The 22,121-nt window shown below is 38.3% G+C and overlaps 2 protein-coding genes across 7 annotated transcripts in view; both read left to right on the top strand.

Annotated features, from left to right (window-relative positions):
• Window positions 1-78: 78 nt before the first annotated feature.
• Window positions 79-18,958, top strand: LOC127437390 (cyclin-O protein B-like). 2 transcript variants are annotated; one of them, XM_051692234.1, is made up of 3 exons: window positions 79-1,929; window positions 14,035-14,220; window positions 17,543-18,958. In XM_051692234.1, the coding sequence occupies exons 1-3, from the start codon at window positions 1,813-1,815 to the stop codon at window positions 18,107-18,109; spliced, it is 870 nt and encodes a 289-aa protein (XP_051548194.1). In that variant the 5' UTR covers window positions 79-1,812; the 3' UTR covers window positions 18,110-18,958. The 2 variants fall into 2 exon arrangements, with proteins under 2 accessions (XP_051548194.1, XP_051548189.1); XM_051692229.1 differs by lacking the exon at window positions 79-1,929 and adding an exon at window positions 7,476-9,092.
• A 2,095-nt stretch (window positions 18,959-21,053) lies between these two features.
• The window catches only part of LOC127437179 (smoothelin-like), a 120,466-nt gene continuing 119,398 nt past the window's right edge, over window positions 21,054-22,121 (top strand). For all 5 annotated transcript variants that reach the window (XM_051691958.1, XM_051691950.1, XM_051691934.1 and 2 more), the window contains exon 1: window positions 21,054-21,119. In XM_051691958.1, coding sequence (XP_051547918.1) covers window positions 21,069-21,119 — 51 coding nt within the window. In that variant the 5' untranslated portion in view covers window positions 21,054-21,068. The remainder of the gene's footprint in view (window positions 21,120-22,121) is intronic.

The raw sequence follows: 22,121 nt of genomic DNA, 5'->3' as shown, positions 1-22,121 counted from the left end.
AAATTGAAACCATGGTTTATAACTATATATGTTGCAGCATGTTCCATGGTAGTGGAAAAGCATGCAGCACAGGAAGAGATGCCATTTAGAGAATTTTCAAATGCAATTGTTTGACTTTGTCAAACTTGTTACTTTGAGATGTAAGTATAATGTGTACATAAGAATGTAAATCCCTTCGACTGTCTTTTAACGCACAAATAAACTTCTGCTATACATGAGTATTTAGGTTTATTTTGCCCTCGTTACATTGAATTCCCTCATTTTCTTAGGATCCGTGTGGCAGTAAAAATCTATTCTACAGTGCAAAGACAAATGCAGTAACTGCATATTTTTGTCGAAATTGAGTTCCAACTGAAATTGGGTCTCTTGCAATATGATCTGTCTTGTGATCTGACTGATGGGTTTGGCTTAATTATGTTGAGATTGAAAGAAAACAGGGAAAATTGCTGTATCCAGATCCACCAAGCCATTTTTTTACAGCGCTGGTGTAGTCACTGTCGTTTGCCTATGAGAGGCAGTAATGCATCTTATTGTTAAGATACCTGCTTAGACATACTTTAAGCATTGGTCACTTTTTAAGATAATTAATTTCATAAAATTCCATTGAATTGACTTGTGTAATATTAAAAGCTTATTATACTATAATTTTAGGCTATAATCAGTGTTTTTGCAACAAGTGTTTTCACTGTAAGAACTGATTCACAAAAGAAACTATGTAGAAAAATAAAATATATGAGTAGTTGACAATGAACAATTTTCAATTCAAAGTGTTAGGTTTCAATTTATGCAAAGTATAAATGAGCATATTTTAGGAGCTGCAAATGTTCATTGTTTCTTAATATTCCCTATTTTATATGTTTTCACAATTTTTAATCACCGGTTGTCATTTTTGCAAACAAATTACCACATTTAACAACAACAACAACAACAACAAAAAAGTGATAAAAGTTAGCATCACTTTTCATAGCAGAAAATAGATTTTTGTTGCAGTATTTTAAATGCAGCCTGCACACATTTTTCCATACTTAAAAACACTGCAACAACAGGCCTACCTAAAAGGTCTAAAATTGTCACATTTAAATTAGCCTATTAAATATTGTTTTCCTATTTAGTAAGGTTGTCATATCACAAAAAACGTGAAACTAATGTAAAAAGGCAAAAGTTAACATTTACCGAATGTTTCTGTGTCATTCTGCTTTCTTAAGACTACAAATAAATCTTCATTGAATTGAAACTGTTTCTCTTCAAGTTTGGACATGTAACATTACTACTTGAGTAGTGGGTAGAAAAAAAAATTAATAGTCAATACAAAATAAATATTTTTAAGATAATATTTTCACATCATTTCACTTTTGTTGGCTTTAGTGCAATGACAACATAAAAGGCAATTATTTCATTTTGTAAACAACATGTCTTTATAATATCACTTTCTATTTTTCCCACACAGTACAAATGGTCACAAGAGAAAGAATTAATTTGCAGCTCTGTATAATTGTTTGTGGTTTTTAATGTAAACATCCTCGTTTTTATTTACACTAATTTTAAGAATATCTTCTTTTTTTGTCATTGGAAGTACAAGCCTATCTAAAGAAAAAAGAAAAAAAAAAGGCATAATCCACAACACTTTCTATTTAAAATTGCTGTTAAATGGCATTTCAGCGACATTTAACATGCAGGTAAAACGATTATAAAATTCATGAAACACTACAATACACAAAACATACATATATCATAAATCAATTGTATATTAGCTACAACCTATAAAACACATGGACAAGAACATGACTTGTTTGCACAATTTGTAAAAATGAGATGCAACATCCAACCACTATCCAGCTTTTTCCTGAACGCGGAAGTGTTCCACGATTCGACTGTTTTCAGTTTCCGGTCTCCAGTGTTTTCGCTCGCATCGGCGTATATTCTAAGCGGGTAATGTATTGTTTAAGGTATTCAACTGGTGAAAACTGTCAAAAAACATGCCAATACTTCACAGAGTACAGATAACCGTTTTTTGACAGTGCCTCGCCTGAGTATGTAGATGACATGAAGCGAAGGTTAATAACATTGATGTCATTCATTATTTTGAGTTGTTGTGACAATTGCACTAGTTGACTGCGGTAAAGTTGTTTTCATATTGGATATTCGTTAGGCTTTCGATCCTTCCTTTAACATTAATTGGTATGTAATCGCAAAATACGTGCTGTGTCTCGTTCAAATAACACTGTAAATCATAATAGCAAAACTAATAATTATGTTATTTGATCAATGTAATTGTTTTAAGCATCAAAAGTGCAAAACGCACAACAGCGATCCCAACAAGGGCAATCCGAGTTGGGGAGTGTCTCAAAAGTGCAAAACGCACAACAGCGATCCCAACAAGGGCAATCCAAGTTAGAGAGTGTCTCAAAAGTGCAAACCGCACAAATATCAGTTAAGAGATACATTATTCCATGACTACATTAAAAGCATTTATTTTTTATTATTTTTTTTAATCTTTTTTTTTTTTAAATATGTGTAATGTTTATTTTGGTGAACAAATTAAGTTAAAATTAAATATATTTTTATTTTCTTATGATTTATATGCCTGTTATAACTATTTATTGTAAACTGAATGCTTTAATAAAATACATCTAGTTAACTTTCTGGCTTTTTTACCTGAAGATCTCACAACACCTGCAATGTATTTCTACACACCTGCTACATATCTTACACAACTTTGATTGTGGAAATATGTTTTTGTGTATTTTTCTGGAATTTATAAAACACTAAAATCCATTTAATTTCTTGTTCATTGGACCTGATGATGTCACACCATATGTAAACATTCACAAACACCTGACACACATCTTACACGACTTGGATTTTAGAAATATGATTCTATGTATTTTTTTATGAATTTGTGAAATTTTCAAATCTATATAACTTCCTGGTCATGTGAACTAGTGATGTCAGACCACCTGTAAATTATTCACACACATCTGACACACATCTTACATGACTTGGATTTTAGAAATATGCCTATACAATCTAGAGGGGGTCCAATAGAATCAATGTAAAATCTTGAATTGCATAAGGTGCACCCTTGCATCTCTAGATGCAGACTTGATATTTTTTAGAATCCTAGCCCACACTCCCTCCTCCAATACCAAGTTTAAATCTTTCTCCCATAATCTCTTGAGAGAAGTTAAAGTGCCGTCCCCCAGACGAAATAGTAGGGAGTAATACACTGATGCCTCATGGCCTTTTCCAAAAGCAGTAATCACCACTTCCAGAGTATCTGCCGCTTTAGGGGGGTGTATGCTACTCCCAAAAATTGTAGGTGGCGCAGCTGTAAATACCTAAAGAATTGAGACCTGGGAATCCCAAAATGTTAAACCAAATTTTCAAAGGATCTCAACACTCCACTCTCATATAGGTCACCGAGTGTATTAACCTCCCTCACAATCCACTCTGTCCCACAGAAAGGGGACTTAATACATAACTTTGGGTTCAGCTATATGCTCGAAGCAACATTTAAATAAATATCTGAATTAAACACTCTGGACACTTTTGCCCATACCGAGTGCAAATGTGAGATAAGGGGGTGTAACTTCTCTGGTTAATTTTCATAGAAAGGCTTTGCAATGGCGAAATGGGGCTTCCTGTTCAATACAAAAATAGGGAGGGGCTCTCTCAGGTGGAAGCGACCAATGAGCCAAATGTCTGAGACTGAATGCATAATAATAAAACAAAATCTTGGGTAGGCCTAGCCCACCTTTGTCAGTCGGCCTATGCAACTTACTGAAATGTAATCTGGGACATTTACCATTTCAAATGAAGGACTTCGCTATGCTATCAAATTGTTTGAAATAAGAGAGGGGGGCATCTATAGGTAGAGATTGTAGCAGGTAGTTGAATTTTGGAATACAATTCATTTAAAAGATTTTGTGTATTTTTATTAATTTTTGAAACTTTTAAATCTATATAACTTCCTGGTCATGTGACCTAGTGATGTCAGACCACCTGCAATATATTCACAAACACTATACTCACAAACATCTATATCACATTTTACACAACTTGGATTTTGGATGAAAATATATATTTTAATTTCTGAAATATTTTAAAAAAAAACATTCAACCTCCTTTAACACATGATGGACTTCAACTTATGCTACCAGCATGCCTACCTTAATGAATCACAGCAAAGCACTTGCACTAGGCCACATTTCAGCCTGATTTTCTGCTATTTAATATGCAGCAATCAACAATTTTAATAAGTGACCATAACTTGTAGTTTGGATGATGTCTGACGTGGGATTTGAAGCTATGCTTTTGGTGTTTCCAAGACCCTGCTCTATCCGTTGAGCTAAAATGTTAGTCATTAATACTATTGTATGCTCATGTGAAACCCTTAATATTGTTCTAGTTCCATGTTACACAAAAGTTACTTGCATGCAAGTTATGTAGCTGAATATCCAAGTAGATGTTTTCCATTCAATGTAAGCAGATGCTGGTGGATGTCATGCTCCAAACAGGAAGAAAAAGAGTAATACTCAGTTGTGCTTAAAACTTGCGCTAAAGCCACTAAAGCCATATAATATATATAATGCAGCATCCTCGCCCCTGAAGTATGCCCATGAGGATCTCCGGCCCTCCGTCAGAGTGCATGGTCTCATTACATTTGCCGGATCTGATGATGGGGATGATGCCAGGTCCATCGCAGCATCTATGGGCGAGTGGTCTGGCCCGATGGAAGACATTGTCACTTCTCCCTTTGGTGAGGGTGAAGAGCGTACACATGCCACTGTTACTGAGCTGCTTTGCATCCTCTCACGGGAGGACAAGGAACTCAGCTTACAGTGGTCCCCTCCAGTCAAGCCAGAAAGATCTCGTCTGGATGAATGGTTCCTACCATCTGGCCGCCGTCAAAAGACTGCATCCTAATGAGTAGCGCCATTCTTCCCGGTGGTCCACGCGGAGCTCACAAAGATGTGGCGCACGCCCTATTCTGTGCGCTCTCAGGATGGAGGGGCTGCTTCTTTCATGTTGTTCGATTGGACAACATAACAATAGTAGCTTAAATAAATCTTCAGGGCGGAATCCGATCACTGCCAATGTTTAGCCTGACATGGGGCCTCCTCCTTTGGAGCGAGCACCTCCTCCTTTCCTTACATGCGACAAATGTTCCAGGCCACCTGAACTGCAGCGTGGATCTGATGTCCCACCAGGGAGCAATGCCTGGGGAATGGAGGCTTCATTCTCAGATGGTTCTGAGGATTTGGGGCATATTCAGTTTGCCACTGTGAAGACAACATACTGTGCCCTCTGGTACTCCATTTCCCAAGCCCTGCAAGGGGTGAATGCCATAGCTCACAAATGGCCCACGAAATGCAAGTACGCATTTCCTTCGGTAAACCTCCTCCATTCTGTCATCTGCTAAATTCGTGAGGACAGGAAAGCGGTTCTACTGGTTGCACCAATATGGCACAATCAGTCATGGTTTCCGGAGATGGTTGAGCTACTCTTGGGAAATACTACTGAGGAGGGATCTCCTCTCTCAAGCACAGGGCACAATCTGATCTCCCCAGCTGGAGCTCTGGAACTTGTAAGTTTGGCCCCTGAACGGAAACTGCCAGATATGCCAGGATTAGCTTGATCGGTTATGAACACTATTCTGAAGGCTAGAGCGCCGTTAGATGAGCAGATGAGCCCAGGCTCATTTATACGAGCGGGCTATCTGCTATAATTTTGATACAGCCGCCGGTATGTAGGCCGCTGTCAAAATTGAGAGCGCCTCTTCCTCTTATTAGTCTCTTCCTTCCCAACCCTGGTTGTGAAGTACTTATACTGTGTGTATTTATAAGATTCATATAAAGTCCCAGTCTAGATTAATTTTCCCTCCTGGGTTTTCACTATTTAGATTGATCATTACTATATACACTTTGAGGCATATTTTCACCATCCTATGTGGCCTGTGACATCCTATACATGTCATTCCTCAACTGTCTATGCCTCGGGCGAGGCCCCTCCGTGGGGTGTGATGTCACATCAGTAGTGCGGCGTGATTGTTGAGAAGCCATAATCGAAAGGGAACATCTTGACTGTGCATGTGACCTCGGTTCCCTGAGATGAGGGGAACGAGACATTGCATAAGCTGGCCGCACTACTGACCCAGAGCTTCGAGGTGCGAGCATTGCACTCCTTGTCCCTCAGTTGAAAACTTCTGAGGAAACGGTTGTTTCGCACCCGCTTATATAGGCAAACTGTGTGCCTAAAGGATGGGGCTGAAACACCATTTCCAATTTTAGAATTTCCGTTATTGTACAAAGGGCTTCAACTAGGTCGTTGAGAAAGGAATTTCCCATAGCGTCAGCAATGCAATTGTAACAGATAAATTACGGGCAAGGAGGAGGCGAGAACCGGCTGAACAGTAAACATAAAGCTTAATAAGAAACTCAACATAAAAACAAACATAAACAAAAACAGGCACACATGCAACACGGCCACGTGCGTCTCTCTTTCCCTCGAACTGGCACCTCCGGCTCCCCTTTATCTCACTCTCCCGCTGATCAGCTGATTCAGTGCCAACCGTGCATCATCACGGCCTCGCCACGGCCTCCTCCTCATTACAGCAATGTCTCGATCCCTTCATTTCAGGGAACTGAGGTTACTTGCGTAGCCAAGATAATTTCCTTTCCCTCTTTCCTATGGCGTTTGAGTGCACTGCAATTACAGCTGTAACAATTCAACTTTTAGGACTTTATATTAGTGTGCAAGTACATAGGTAAGTATGTAATGAGTTATTCAAAGTAAAAACATGTTGTTACTGTAATAGGCTGTTTTTCTACAGCTCCTAACACATTGTGAGTGTTGTCAGTGCTACTACTTAAATGAATAAGTGACTTAAATGACGTAGCCAAGTTAAAGTACAAAATGTTATGCGGCAAGTCTAAATGTTCAGGAGGATATTTCAAAAACCAAAGAGGGGAAGGATTTTTTTTTCTTCTTCTTCTTCTTCTTCTTATTATTATTATTACTGTTATTATTATGAGTAGGATGTGTTTGCGAAAAGTATTAAATGTGGTGTGACATCACTGATGTGTTATAGGTGTTTGTGAATGTATAACAGGTGGTGTGACATCATCAGGTTGCATGAACAAGAAGTTGTATGGATTTAAAATTTTCAAAAATTCATAAAAAACAGACAAAATCATATTTCCAAAATCCAAGTCGTGTAAGATGTGTGTCAGATGTTTGTGAATGTATTACAGGTGGTCTGACGTCACAAGGTCACATGACCAGGATGCTATATACAGTAGATTTGAAAATTTCAAAAATTCATATAAAATACACAAAATCTTATTTCCAAAATCCAAGTCGTGTAAGATGTGTGTCAGGTGTTTGTGAATGCATTACAGTTGGTCTGACATCACAGGGTCACATGGCCAAGAAGTTATATTGATTTGAAATGTCAAAAATTCAGAAAAAATAAACAAAATCATATTTCCAAAATCCTAGTTGTGTAAGATGTGTTATGGGTGTTTGCAAATGTATAACAGGCGGTGTGACATCATCAGGTCATAAACAGGTTTTGTTTTTGAAAATAAAAGTTAAAATCATAAAAATGTTAAAGTTACTATTTTAAAATAAAAGTTATGTAAGGTGGAAAGGTGTTGTGTATACATATGCTATAGGAGGTCTGACATTCATCTGTTTCTGTTAACTATAAGTTAAATGCAATTTCAGTTACATTACATTGTTATAACATCATTACATATCCTAGGGAATAAGCCATTTATGGCTTTAAATGTTTCTTTTTGTACTATATATTTCTACATAACTTGTTTGACTTCTTTTCAAACACACAATCCATCTTATATTTACTCAACTGCTTCTTCTGAGAAGGATGAAAGTTTGGTTTAGGAGGCCTTCCCATTGGTCAGTAGTTAAAAAGTGGGGTTCACTCTGAACAGTTTATTGGTGTATTACAGTCCCAAAATAAAAAATAATTTTTAGGAAATAATTTGTGAACCTCCATTTGAATTTATGACCAATAAGTGAAAAGAAATACAATACTTTTTGACAGGTGTTGTCCAATTCTCTTTGTGGTGAGGATTCCAAGTACATTGGTATAAAGTATCATGTGATTTGGTCAAACTGGTGCAACTGTGGACCTGTGCCGTTTTGTATGGTGTATTTGTCTTGAATAAAAATATAGTATCACACACATTAAGAGAAGAGCTATCAAAACTAGTTCACTCATTTAATATGGACAGATGTTTATTTCAGTTGGCACAGATTTTGCAGCACAGGTTTTTTTTAATCCTACTAAAAATTCCCCAAAATTATGCAAAAGTATTTTTTCCCCTAAGTGTTGTAGTATAACCAACAGGAGGCCACTGATGTGTAAAGTGATTTTGGTGACACTACACTTTGTAAGAGTCAAGTTATTGAATATTTTTGTTATATCGATTTTCGGTGTTGCACTTTTTAGACGGTCCCTGCGCACTTGTCTCACAGCCGGCTGCACGTAGACACCAATACGGCAAGTTCGAATCTGTGATTATATTTCCAACTTTACCGAACTGATAGATGTCATGCTTCTCTTTTGCCTCTGATAAATGTACTATTTATATTTTATTGCGCGTGCAGTGCTTTAATTCTCCCCAACCTCAAACACAAAAGCAACACCTAAGCCTCCCGAAGACTGTTGTCATGGTAACGCGTGTACGCGGGCTGTATTGCGCCATACAGTGCGCGCTAAAACACCCGGGAAAAGCCGCACTTCACCGGACAACCTCAGGATGCTGATCATGCGGGACAGGTCTTTCAGTACAGCATCACTCCCAGCAGTTCAAACTCGTACCTGGAGCAACAAGGGAAGATAGTCGTGAAGAGAATTGTATTCGTCAGAGATGTCTACATTAAGTGACTCAGGATTTGAAGAGGACCTTCAGAGTTCTCCGGCAGTAAAGCAGTGGACAATAGATTCAAGCATCAGACTGACACTGGACTGGGATGGGTGCGATTATGAAGAGTGTTGTTTCATCATTCAGAGACACAATGAGCAACAGTTTCTGACGCAGAACTGTCTGGATCATCAACCGCAGGTGAGATGAGCATGATACATATCTTGAATACCTCATGCCATTTCTATAGGTGTCTCTCCTTCATTTGTCTACTAACAATGTCCAACACCAGAGGAGATCTTAAAGTCACGAAAATTCCCACCACAGTGTCATTTCTTGCACATCTCAAATTGTTTTTTTTAAAATAAAACGTCCTATTTGTCTTGCTAAGGCACATTTTATAGCTAACATATTCATGTAGCCTAAATACACATACTGTAATTAAATAATATATTCACAATTTCTGCGTAATTTGGCAAAATTGCAGTTTGATTGGAAATTACTGCCAATTAAAATATTTACCTTTTTACCATTTACCGTTTTCTTCAATCATCTCATTTCTCATCTCTAGCATGCTCTTCACTGATGCTTTTATCGACTTTGTAAAAAAGTACAGTAACTTTTGAAAAGCTTTTTGTAGCATAATGTTGATTATCACAGAAAATACGTATGATTCTTCCCAGGGGCGGAGCCAGAAGGGTGGCATGGGGTGGCAGCGGTCACCCTAAAAATGAGCTTTGCCACCCTGCTCGCCACCCCAACTCGGACCCCGCGTCCTGGAGACGGTGCACAATGGCTTAACCCGTCCGTGTTGCATGTAACCGGTCCTACTCGACCTGCTCCGGGTGGGATTCGAACCGGCATCTCTGGCATGGGAGGCGGGCACGCTAATGAGGAGACTAAAGACTACAGCTTCTAGTATCAGTCGCTAGTGCGCCTCTTGAAGCCAGGTGGAGTGAGGTTTACACACACTGCACAGCTACCTACCAGCTGGCCACCATTACACTCACCCCTCCACACCTCACTCCCATCCAGGTCACGGCACCACTGTAACCAGTCCTACTCGACCTGCTCCTAGCGGGATTCGAACCGGCATCTCCGGCATGGGGGGCGGGCGCGCTAACGAGGAGACTAAAGCGTCAGTCTAGCGTCAGTCGCTAGTGCGCCTCTTGAGGCCAGGTGGAGTGAGGTTTACACACACTGCACAGCTACCTACCAGCTGGCCACCATTACACTCACCCCTCCACACCTCACTCCCATCCAGGTCACGGCACCACTGTAACCAGTCCTACTCGACCTGCTCCTAGCGGGATTCGAACCGGCATCTCCGGCATGGGGGGCGGGCGCGCTAACGAGGAGACTAAAGCGTCAGTCTAGCGTCAGTCGCTAGTGCGCCTCTTGAGGCCAGGTGGAGTGAGGTTTACACACACTGCACAGCTACCTACCAGCTGGCCACCATTACACTCACCCCTCCACACCTCACTCCCATCCAGGTCACGGCACCACTGTAACCGGTCCTACTCGACCTGCTTCTAGCGGGATTCGAACCGGCATCTCCGGCATGGGGGGCTGGCGCGCTAATGAGGAGGCTAAAGGCTACAGCCTCTTCCGTCAGTCGCTAGAGCGCCTCTTGAGGCCAGGGGAGTGAGGTTTACACACTGCACAGCATGTACCAGCTGGCTACCGTTACATACGCATGGTCCATAACAATGTTACGCACCCTCACCCCCCCCACCCCCCGCTCTGACAACTTACGGCTCAACTCTTGCCACCTCTTGCTAAAACATCCTGGACATGCCCCTTACTAGAGGTCGACCAATATATTGTTTTTTCCGATTAATTGGCACCGATAACAGATTGCTGGAACTATCGGTTATCTGCAAAAATACACACCAATAGTTTCCCCCATTGCGTCCAGTGTTGGAGCGGCTGGGAAGGGTCTGCTGTCATTATACAGTATGAGAGAGGCCTCTAGAGGTGAAAGTTCTTTTTAATTAGACACATCATTTAAAAAACAGTGCTGCTGCATGAAACAGAGACGTTCGTCTAGCACGCGTTTATATAGAAAAACAAATGGATCGTTGCAATAGCGTTCGGTGTGAACAGCCCCTTACAGTTGGTGGAGGTCTTTGGCCGTTGCGTCTTGCTCTCTTATAAGCGTTTCTCAGATTAAGCAATGAGTTGTTTAAACGCTTTGTCAGGAAAGATGTTCAACTTGGAAATGTGTATCTCGAGATTTTCACATTCGGTTCCAGTCTTTTTGAACAGCCCCACGTCTGGGCTCGTAGTCTGAGCCACTTTACCACCGAGTTCAGCCGAATACCACTGCTATCTGTGAATATTGCTATTCTACATACAACTGTATTCACTAATGTCTCGATCAATGTCTCTATGAAGCTTGAGTCTGAAGTAGTAGGACTCAGTGCAAGTGTAACACTATGTGAACTGTCTATGAAAGTTTTCTGTATTTGTAAAATCCACTATCGGTCGGCCTCTACCACTGACTCTTCCCTTGTAAAACCCCTGGGACATGAAAGTGCCCGAAGTTGAAGAAATACCCATGTTCCACAATTTACTACTGATATAATTAACATTATGTTCTTAGTCACATTATATGATTGATTTAACACTGGGAAATGCAAAATAACTTTTAAAATAAAAATATAATTTAATTTTTCATTGGAAAATCTGCTAATTTGCATATCACCATTCATGCATTATATTATAATAGGTTACATAGAGCTTTTAAAAATCAGATTCTACATAACATTTTGCCTTTACGCTCATTTACGCATTTTAATTTTAATAGCAAATTCATTAAATTGAATTGTGTTATGTTTAACAAAATTAAATTAATAAAACTAAAAATATATATTTTTTATTGTATTTTTTATTAAAGTTACTCAATTAAATTTTATGGATTTTGTTATGAAATAGTAATTTGTAAATCTTATAATAATATTTTTTTAGTGTAGAGAAATAAAAAAAATAACTGTAAACTGTCTATGTAGCTTTTTTATATACATAAATCTCATTATGCATTTTAAGGGAGTCACATGTTGTTTACATGGCTTAAGTTTCTTAATTTGTTATGTGTACTGTATATTGGCCTCATCGTATCCTATAGTTAAACTCTGTTATGGAAAAAGTATATACATACACTGGTGGCCAAAAGTTTGGAATAATGTACAGATTTGCTTTTATGGAAAGAAATTGATACTTTTATTCACCAAAGTGGCATTCAACTGATCACAATGTATAATCAGGACATCAATAACGTGAAAAATTGTTGGGGCCTGGGTAGCTCAGCGAGTAAAAACGCTGACTACCACCCCTGGAGTCACAAGTTCGAATCCAGGGTGTGCTGAGTGAATCCAGCCAGGTCTCCTAAACTACCAAATTGGCCCGGCTGCTAGGGAGGGTATAATCACATGGGGAAACCTCCTCGTGGTCGCTATAATGTGGTTCTCGCTCTTGGTGGGGTGTGTGGTGAGTAGTGTGTGGATGCCATGGAGAATAGCGTGAGCCTCCACACGCGCTAGGTCTCTGCGGTAAAGCGCTCAACAAGCCACGTGATAAGATTTGTGGATTGATGGTCTCAGATGCGGAGGCAACTGAGATTCGTCCTCTGCCACCCAGATTGAGGCGAGTCACTACACCACCATGAGGACTTAGAGCACATTGGGAATCGGGCAATCCAAATTGGGGAGAAAAGGGGAAAAATAATGTGAAAAATTGCTATTACAATTTGAAAAAAATAAACTACTTAAACTACTTCAAAGAGTTCTCATCAAAAATCCTCCACGTGCAGCAATGACAGCTTTGCAGATCCTTGGCATTCTAGCTGTCAGTTTGTCCAGACACTCAGGTGACATTTCACCCCACACTTCTTGTAGCACTTGCCATAGATGTGGCTGTCTTGTCTTCTCATGCACCTTACAGTCTAGCTGATCCCACAAAAGCTCAATGGGGTTAAGATCCATAACACTCTTTTCCAATTATCTGTTGTCCAATGTCTGTGTTCTTTGCCCACTCTAACCTTTTCTTTTTGTTTTTCTGTTTCAAAAGTGGCTTTTTCTTTGTAATTCTTCCCATAAGGCCTGCACCCCTGAGTCTTCTCTTTACTGTTGTGCATGAAACTGGTGTTGAGCGGGTAGAATTCAATGAAGCTGTCAGCTGAGGACATTTAAGGCGGCTATTTCTCAAACTAGAGACTCTGATGTACTTATCCTCTTGTTTAGTTGTACATCTGACCTTCCACATCTCTTTCTGTCCTTGTTAGAGCCAGTTGTCCTTTGTCTTTCAAGACTGTAGTGTACACCTTTGTATGAAATCTTCAGTTTTTTGGCAATTTCAAGCATTGTATAGCCTTCATTCCTCAAAACAATGATTGAGTGACGAGTTTCTAGAGAAAGCTGTTTCTTTTTTGCCATTTTTGACCTAATATTGACCTTAAGACATGCCAGTCTATTGCATACTGTGGCAACTCAAAAACAAACACAATGTTAAGCTTCATTTAAAGAACCAAATAGCTTTCAACTGTGTTTGATATAATGGCAAGTGATTTTCTAGTACCAAATTAGCAATTTAGCATGATTACTCAAGGATAAGGTGTTGGAGTGATGGCTGCTGGAAATGGGGCCTGTCTAGATTTGATCAAAAATGACTTTTTTCAAATAGTGATGGTGCTGTTTTTTACATCAGTAATTTCCTGACTATACTTTGTGATCAGCTGAATGCCACTTTGGTGAGATAAAGTACAAATTTCCTTCTGAAACAGCAAAATCTGTACATTATTCCAAACTTTTGGCCGGCAGTGTGTGTGTGTGTATATATATATATATATATGTGTATATATTGTTCTTGGCACAAAGCAAAAAAATATTGAGTGTAAATAATGTGGTTTGGTGCAATGATATTTGCTAACAAAGATATTTTCACTCTCATTTCCTGCACTGAAAATGGGAAAGAAGTGGGAAAATATGATTTCTTGAAAGTTCAGCAGTAAAATATTCAAATGAAATGATAATTGAACAGTTTCCTGACAATGACCCAGTCATCACCATTATTATTGTTGTTATATTTGTTGGTGGTGGTGCTATTTTGTCTGTTATATTTTTAATTCATTTGTATATTGTTACAGATAACTGCAGAGGCTCGCAGCAGACTGATCAGCTGGCTCATAGCTGTACACAGACAGCTCAAATTGTCCTTTGAATCATGCTGTTTGGCCGTGAATATCATGGACCGTTTTTTGATCTCAACCTCAGTAGCTGCAGACTGTTTCCAGTTACTGGGAGTGACATCTTTGCTGATCGCAACAAAACAAGTAGGCAATAGCTTTTTATTTCTTTTTCTCAGTTTCATTTCATTCGGTTTCATCAGTTTCATTGTATTTATAATTAATAATCATAATCATAATACAGACTTAAGAATAATTTCTGGTAATTTTGTCTGGAAAGTTAGTATTAGGACCTCTCAAGTGTATAGGAAGTAACAACAGTGAATTTCTGTACGTAAGAAGTGTTTAACCCTTAATCGCTGTTCAGGACATATTTGACCCGAATAATTTTTGTTTTGTTAACAAAAATGATTTCCCTCATCTGAGTGGTATAAGGCTTGTGGAATTTTCCTACAATTGTCATCTGAACACACACACACACACACAAAATGGATTTGATTCGATGCGTCACACAAAATGGATTTTATTCGATGCGTCTAAGTTGTTGTAAAAAAAGTGCTACACTCATTGTGTTTGGGTCAAATTTGACCCACCATAGGAAATGAAGGGGTGAGACTATAACACAGAGCAATTTTAAATTGTATTTATTTATTTTTTTGTTGATTTTTCCCCTTTTTCACCCAATTTGGAATGCCCAATTCCCAGTGTGCTTTTAAGTCCTCATGGTGGCATAGTGATTTGCATCTATCCAGGTGGCGGAGGATGAATCCCAGTTGCCTCTGCATCTGAGACCATCAACCCGTGCATCTTATAACATGGCTTGTTGAGCGCATTGTCACGGAGACATAGCACACGTGGAGGCTTCACGCCATCCACCGTGGCATCCGCACTCAACTCACCACGCGCCCCACCGAGAACGAGCCACATTATAGCGACCACGAGGATGTTACCCACCCTAGCAACGGGGCCAATTTGGTTGCTTAGGAGACCTGGCTGGAGTCACTCAGCACACCCTGGGATTCAAACTAGCGAACTAGCGAACTCCAGGGGTGGTAGCCAGCGTCTTTTACCACTGAGCTACCCAGGCTTCTGCAATTTTAAATTCTAATAAAATGAAATCAATAAATCTACCATAATGCAGAACTCACACTCACAAAAATAAAGTAGTAAGACTATAACATAACCACAATGCAGAACACACTTGCGCGCATGCGTGCACGCGCGCACACACACACACACACACACACAGGTTTGTTTGATTATATTTGTGAGGACATCTCATAGACTTCCATTGATTTTATATCAGGCTAATTATATTTTCTATTTCCCAACTCTACCCCTAAAACTAAACTATCACTAGATCTGAAGATCAGCATCATCTGGCCCATTTTGGAGGCTTATTTTTTATTTTTTATTTTTACTAATGAGGACATTTGGCCATCACAAGTGTAGACAAACCTGTCCACACATATCAAACATACCACACAGGTCTGGGTCTGAGTCTGACCACTGTGTGACAAAGTATATGCTAGAATTTTGATGTTTGAAATAAATAATAGGTAACAAAATATGTACTCTGTCTTTTCTTTATAACACAGTCAGATTGAACTGTGGAAGCATGGTCAGGTTTGACAGCATATTGGGACATCATTGCAAAATATGATACTTCAACACAAGTGGTTTGAAAAAAATGCTACAATTTGACAAATAATATATTTTTTTTATATTGTCTAAATATGTATCCAATGCATAACTTGTGATAATATCAGAGATCAAGTTTGTTACATCATTGACGCATAGAGATTAGCCAATGCGTGGAGCAGTGAGGCCATCTACTGGTTATAACTGTCATTTCATGGTTATAATTGTTATTTTAATCCAGCAGATGGGCCCAATGTGACATTATTTTTATAATATAAAGTATTTTTTATAGAAGTGAATATAACATAAACGTGCCTTTTATGAAAATTAATAAAGTTAGTAATTTAGATGTAAATTAGGATAAAAAAAATAAAAAAACAAAATCCCTAAAAAAGCATAACTTAAGTGTTTTTAATTTTCAGTTATTTACGATTGCTTAAGCACGATTTTGAAAACAGGGCTCCTTTTGTCAAAACACTACACCCAACCACACACACAAGTAGCAGAACACCTCAGATCTTTGCAAAATGAAACACTTCATTCAAAACTATACAATAATTTATAAAAACCCAATTCTGACACCGTATGGCACACATGCACGGTTCATATGACCTGTTACACACTGCTGTGCTCAATCTAAAACACTTTTAACAGTTCTAATGATATAGTCTGGGTTTGATTTTTTCAGAGATATTGTTAGAGTACATGAATATATTGTTCAAACACAACACACAAGACCAGTACTGCACACTGATGTAAATATTTCTCTCTGCATTGTAAAATCAGTCAATACATCCATGCATTTCCAAAGGTTGCATTTTGCACTGAAAATCAGAACATATTGTAAATAGAATATAATACATAAACACAGCAAAAGCATTAATGGAGACAAAAAAGCATGAATTAAAAAAAAAAAAAAAAACCTAAGCATCATCTCTTTGCCTAGCTGGACCTGGCCATAGCATTTCATCCACATCACAGGCCATGTCCTCTCTCGCAAGACAGCGAGGGAAGAATCTTCTTGAATGGCGAATCCATCCTTGCACAGACCCTGCATCAATTAGGTCGCAGGCCTCCTCCATGGCTTGAATGAGGGGTATCCTGACATAGGGCTGGAGATCGTAAACCTTCCACCGCCATTCCGAAAAAAAAAAACCCTTCTCAATGGGGTTAAGGAAGGGAGAGTATGGTGGGAGGTATTGGAGTGAAAACTGTGGATGCTGATGAAACCAGTTTTGGACCAGAGCAGATCGGTGGAAAGATACATTAATATTTCGGGTCAAATTTGACCAGAACAGTAAAACTGTAATCCTCTAATGAACAACGATTAAGGGTTTAACACTCAAGCTACACTTTAATATGAATTTCATTGCATGAGATCACAAAATATCAAACCATGTGGCATTTGTTTTTAAAGAAAGATTGCGCAAGCACACTTCTCAAGCCAAATGTTTCACAAAAAGAAGTTTTGTGTGCATTTAAATGATAAAGGCCTACTGTTCAAAATGAAAAATGAGACTACATTTATCTGGACGCTTTCTGGTTGTCAGACAGGAAAAAAGAAGTGTTATTGGAACATGTCCATATTTAATTTGATGAACTACACCTGTGGTTACTCTGCTAGGTTACACCTGTGTGAACTTGAGGGGAAATGACTTTATAAATCCACTAAAAATCACCTTGACACCCGTTGCCTAAAAATCATTGCAAAAATGGCTCAGATGTCACTTGGTTTGACATTTTTAAGTGGGGCCTATGTGTCCAAAAACTGTTTGGGGCCGCATTACGTCAGTCTGAGTGTGTTTGGATTTATTTTTATTTTTTTCAGGTTGAAGTGTGTTCACCTCGCATCAAGGAACTCCTCTCACTTTGCTGCAACTCATTTTCCAGAGAACAACTATGCAATCTCGAATGCCTAATTCTTCTCAGACTCAATTTTAGACTAGTTGCACCTACCCTCGCTTTCTTTCTGGACTATTTCACCAGTCATGGTGTTCCTGGTGATCAAACTAGTGGACACTTGGGAAAGACCATCCCTACACAGGATCGAAATATATATAATGAGCACATACATGCTGTAGACCAACATTCCAGTGAAAAGAAGTTAAAGTGGTTGGCTTGCAAAGTCTGTGAACTGAGTTTGGCAGACTACACGTTTAACAAGTATATACCTTCTGTGATTGTGCAGTGTGCTATGAAATTGGCAAAAGATCTGCTGACACCTTCAGTTCAATCTACGGCCAACATAAGCTCAAAGACATTTGATTCATTCTGTTTTGGAGAAAACCTGCTACTTACCTCTGAGAATCAGGTTTTATTTCAACAGTGCACTGAAGATCTGAAATTGTTAGTTTCTCTTAATCAAGATGCAGTCCAAGACTTCATACCACTATAAACAATGTTTATTCATTCTGTAAAATGGTCACATTGAACATTTGCTGTACATTATATTATTCTTAAGTCATTTGTACTGTTACTAATATACTGTAGTAAGGGAATGTTTATTATTCTGAATGTATTGTCATTCTTTAATAGTGCATTTAGTTTGACCTCATATTTATCCTGATGTTAGTAGGCCTACCTCTAAACTCAATTCTTTATAGCTAAAAGGGTGATTCTTACAAAATTGTCCTAAAAAATGTCCTGATCCTATTTTACTCCAAAATCAAAATACATTTAACAGCATATTAAAATGTACATTTTAAATCAGAAAATCATAGTGCAACAGCATCTTTTAATGTTTTTACTGTGTTAATATGGTGACGAGAATCATCGTTTAAAACAATGGGAATAGTAAAAGTAATTGGGGGTCCATAAAAAAAAAAAAATGACACAATGTAAAAAATCTTAATGGTCCTAAATGCAGGCTTCATTTTCTTTCTTTTCTTTTCTTTTTTTTCTTTTTTCGTTGGGGTAAATAGGACATTTTCTTTTTCAGATTTTTTGAGAATCACCCCAAAAGCTGAATTAAAAGGTGAGTTTACATTATACATTAACCGTTTGAAGGCACTAAAGCAGTATTTGTTTCATGAATTATTTATTTAAGAATAAGTTAATATGTGTTTATATATAATCAAAATGTAGTTTTCTTACCATGTCTGTTTGTCACTATAAAATGAAAACTGCAATTCATGAAAATGGCAAATCAAAGTTACTGTGTGCTTTGATTCTCTGGGAACAGGACAAAAATGTGCCTGGTAAGCTTTGATGTTGTTGATGCATTTGGAAAATAAATGAAGTTCTTTGAGGCAATCACAGTGAACTGAATCCATCTTTCTGTATTAAGGCCAAAAGCGTTCCTATTCGTTCGCGGTCAGAAAAATATACTCAGAAAGGCAATGGGGTCGACCAGGTGCGAGGCGATCCGGAACACGCAAAAACATGCCTGGGCCTTAGTGTGATTGTGGGAGTGATGCAGGTTGCAAGTGTGTTGATTAAAGGTTGTGCAGGGACACTACTGTTACAAATTACACTGTTTGTGCTACAGACATTAATGTTACCTCAAGTTGTGTGGCTTGTGGTGGAGAGGTGTGTTAGATCTCTGATCAGACGTATACGATTTTGGGGTAGTATATAATGAAACATGCGAAAAAATGCCTTTGACTTACAGTAATTGAAGCAGGAAAGTCATATAGTGACCAGAATATCATAGAGACTACCAGGTCGAACTACGAACTAGGACTAGTTGGAACCATCTAGCAACGACCCAGAATACCCCTACAATCACAGAGCAAAGCACTAAAAACTCACCCAGATCACCTTAGCAGCCGCATAGCAACACTCTGGTGATCACCCCATTTTGCAGTGCATAGCAACAAACAGGGTCTTGACCCCTTTACCTCAGGGGCCTTTAGCCTAAACAAAAAGTCGGTGAAGTTCAGAACTAACATCTTAAAAGGATGGTTCACTCAAAAATGTTAACTCTCATCATTTACTCCCCCTAATGCCATCCCAGATGTGTATAACTTTCTTTCTTCTGCTGAACGCAAACAAAGAATTTTTCAAAGAATATCTCAAGTGAATGGTGGCCAGAACTTTGAAGGTCCAAACAAGCAGGATAAAAGTAATCATATGCCTTCAGTGGTTTAATCCATGTCTTCTGAAGTGATATTATAGGTGTGGGGGAGAAATGGATCAATATTAAGTCAATTTTTACTATATATTCTCCTCCCTGCCCAGTAGATGGCAATATGCACAAAGAATGGGAATCGCCAAAAAAACAACTCAGTTCTCTCATGAATGCGCATAGGAGGGCTGTTTGAAAGTGCAGATTTATTGTAATGAAGGACTTAAATATGAATCTGTTTCTCACCCACACCTATCATATCGCTTCTGAAGACATGGATTTAACCACTGGAGTCTTATGGATTACTTTTATGCTGCCTTTATGTGCTTTTTGTAGCTTCAAAGTTTTGGACCCTGTTGACTTGCATTGTATAGACCAACAGAGCTGGAATATTCTTCTAAAAATCTTCATTTGTGTTCTGCAGAAGAAACAAAGTCATACACGTCATGAAATGCATGAGGGTGATTTTTTTGGGGTGAACTATTCCTTTAACAGAGTGAGAGAGTTTAAGAACTATTTATTTATTTTTAATAATGTTACTAAATGTAGCCTACAGAATATTAAAAAATTAAGGTTAAGCATTCAACATGTAATTTGCTGCAGGCATTTTTGTGGCTTACTTTACCTGAGGTAAATCAGTCTTGCACAAGTCGTTTTGTCACACAAGAAACAGGGCGTGGAGATCAGTGACAATATTAATGTTTACACAGACTTCAGTGTAACTAGATTGCAGGGCCAAATGATTTACAGTAAGAAGAAGGAAAAAAAAACAAAAAACAATACTAATTTGTCTCACCAATCAGACACCAACCTGCGCGTGAGATTTCGAATTTGCCGGTCTGCTATTGGTTGGTGGGACAAAAGGGGCGGGACTTCAACTCAAATCACTCACCGCCTGACTCTCCGCAGGCATGCAGTCTGTCTGACGCAGCTGAGCAGGAAAACGGTTGGAGGGTGAATGGAAACATAAACGGCTACCGGTTAATAATAAAGAGCGCTCTTGTTTTCTGAAGAGACTGTATTATAAATGCGCTGGCCAGCTCTTACCTTTTTTAGAAAGCATCTACACAAGCAACCTGAGTGAACCGGACAGAGATTACTTATTTTTTAATTTTTTAAATATATATATATATATATATATATATATATATATATATATATATATATATATATATATATATATATATCACCGCAAGCCTCTCTATGAGTACTTATGTTTGTGAGACGCAAATGATTTAGCTTCTTTAAAAGTATTTTACTTTTTGAGCTACTCTTTCAAGGCAGTGAAATGACTGAGAAGCGATACTCCAGCATGGACGAGTCGTCGCTCCTTAATCTGGTGAGCTCAGCTCTCAATAATGTGACTCTTCAGTGTTAACAGATTGCATGATGATGACTTATTTTTCCGGACATCACCCATCATTCTTGATGATGACGGAGAATCCTTAATAACAATGTCTTTTTGTATATTATTTTCTGTCAGTAGGAGACAACTGCTCATATATAAACATATAAAGCGCCACCTCAAGCACGTGTCATGTTGTAAACTGGTTAAAAATGAACGCAGTCCGTTAAAAGTTGCTTATAGGTCAGCCTTGACAAAATTATAACGTTATGTTGTTTATTATTATTGTTGGCAATAATGAGTGGTATATTCATTTCTCTCTGTTTTAGGGCTGACAAAATGACAAGTCATTTCCCTATTTCAAAATTTCCCTTGATATTGCAATTGCGATTATTATTATTGTTGTTATTATTATTATTATTATTATTATTATTGTTGTTGTTGTGATTAATGGAATTTAAATTATTTTGTGTTGGACTGCATTCAGTATCCTTTACATCTCAGAAGATGCGATCTGTGCTCATGAATTACTTTATTTGCATAAAAATACATTTAGAATAAATTACAGAAAGTGAGCAGTGCAACAATACTAAAATAGTTGTGCTCAAAAGTTTGCATACCCTGGCAGAAATTGTGAAATTTTGGCATTGATTTTGAAAATATGACTGATCATGCAAAAAAACTGTCTTTTATTTAAGGATAGTGATCATATGAAGCCATTTATTATCACTTAGTTGTTTGGCTCCTTTTTATATCATAATGGTAACAGAAATCACCCAAATGGCCCTGATCAAAAGTTGACATACCCTTGAATATTTGGCCTTGTTACAGACACACACACACACACACACAGGTTTAAATGACAATTAAAGGTTAATTTCCCACACATGTGCAGGGCTCTATGCTAACTTTTTTCCCCAAGGAGTACATACGCTCCTAAATGAAAAAAATGTAGGAGCACACAAAGAAATTTAGGAGCACAGTGAAAAATGTAAC

This window comes from Myxocyprinus asiaticus, chromosome 4 (genome assembly GCF_019703515.2).
Source record: "Myxocyprinus asiaticus isolate MX2 ecotype Aquarium Trade chromosome 4, UBuf_Myxa_2, whole genome shotgun sequence".
Classification (NCBI taxonomy): Eukaryota; Metazoa; Chordata; class Actinopteri; order Cypriniformes; family Catostomidae; genus Myxocyprinus; species Myxocyprinus asiaticus.
This window is presented reverse-complemented; position numbering and strand designations above follow the sequence as displayed.

Bases quoted from the DNA above. Each gene is read 5' to 3' on its own strand.
- LOC127437390 (XM_051692229.1), top strand. From the start codon at position 8,898: ATGTCTACATTAAGTGACTCAGGATTTGAAGAGGACCTTCAGAGTTCT. The intron at 9,093-14,034 runs GTGAGATGAGCA...ATATTGTTACAG, and splicing joins GTCTGGATCATCAACCGCAG to ATAACTGCAGAGGCTCGCAG. The intron at 14,221-17,542 runs GTAGGCAATAGC...TATTTTTTTCAG, and splicing joins TGCTGATCGCAACAAAACAA to GTTGAAGTGTGTTCACCTCG.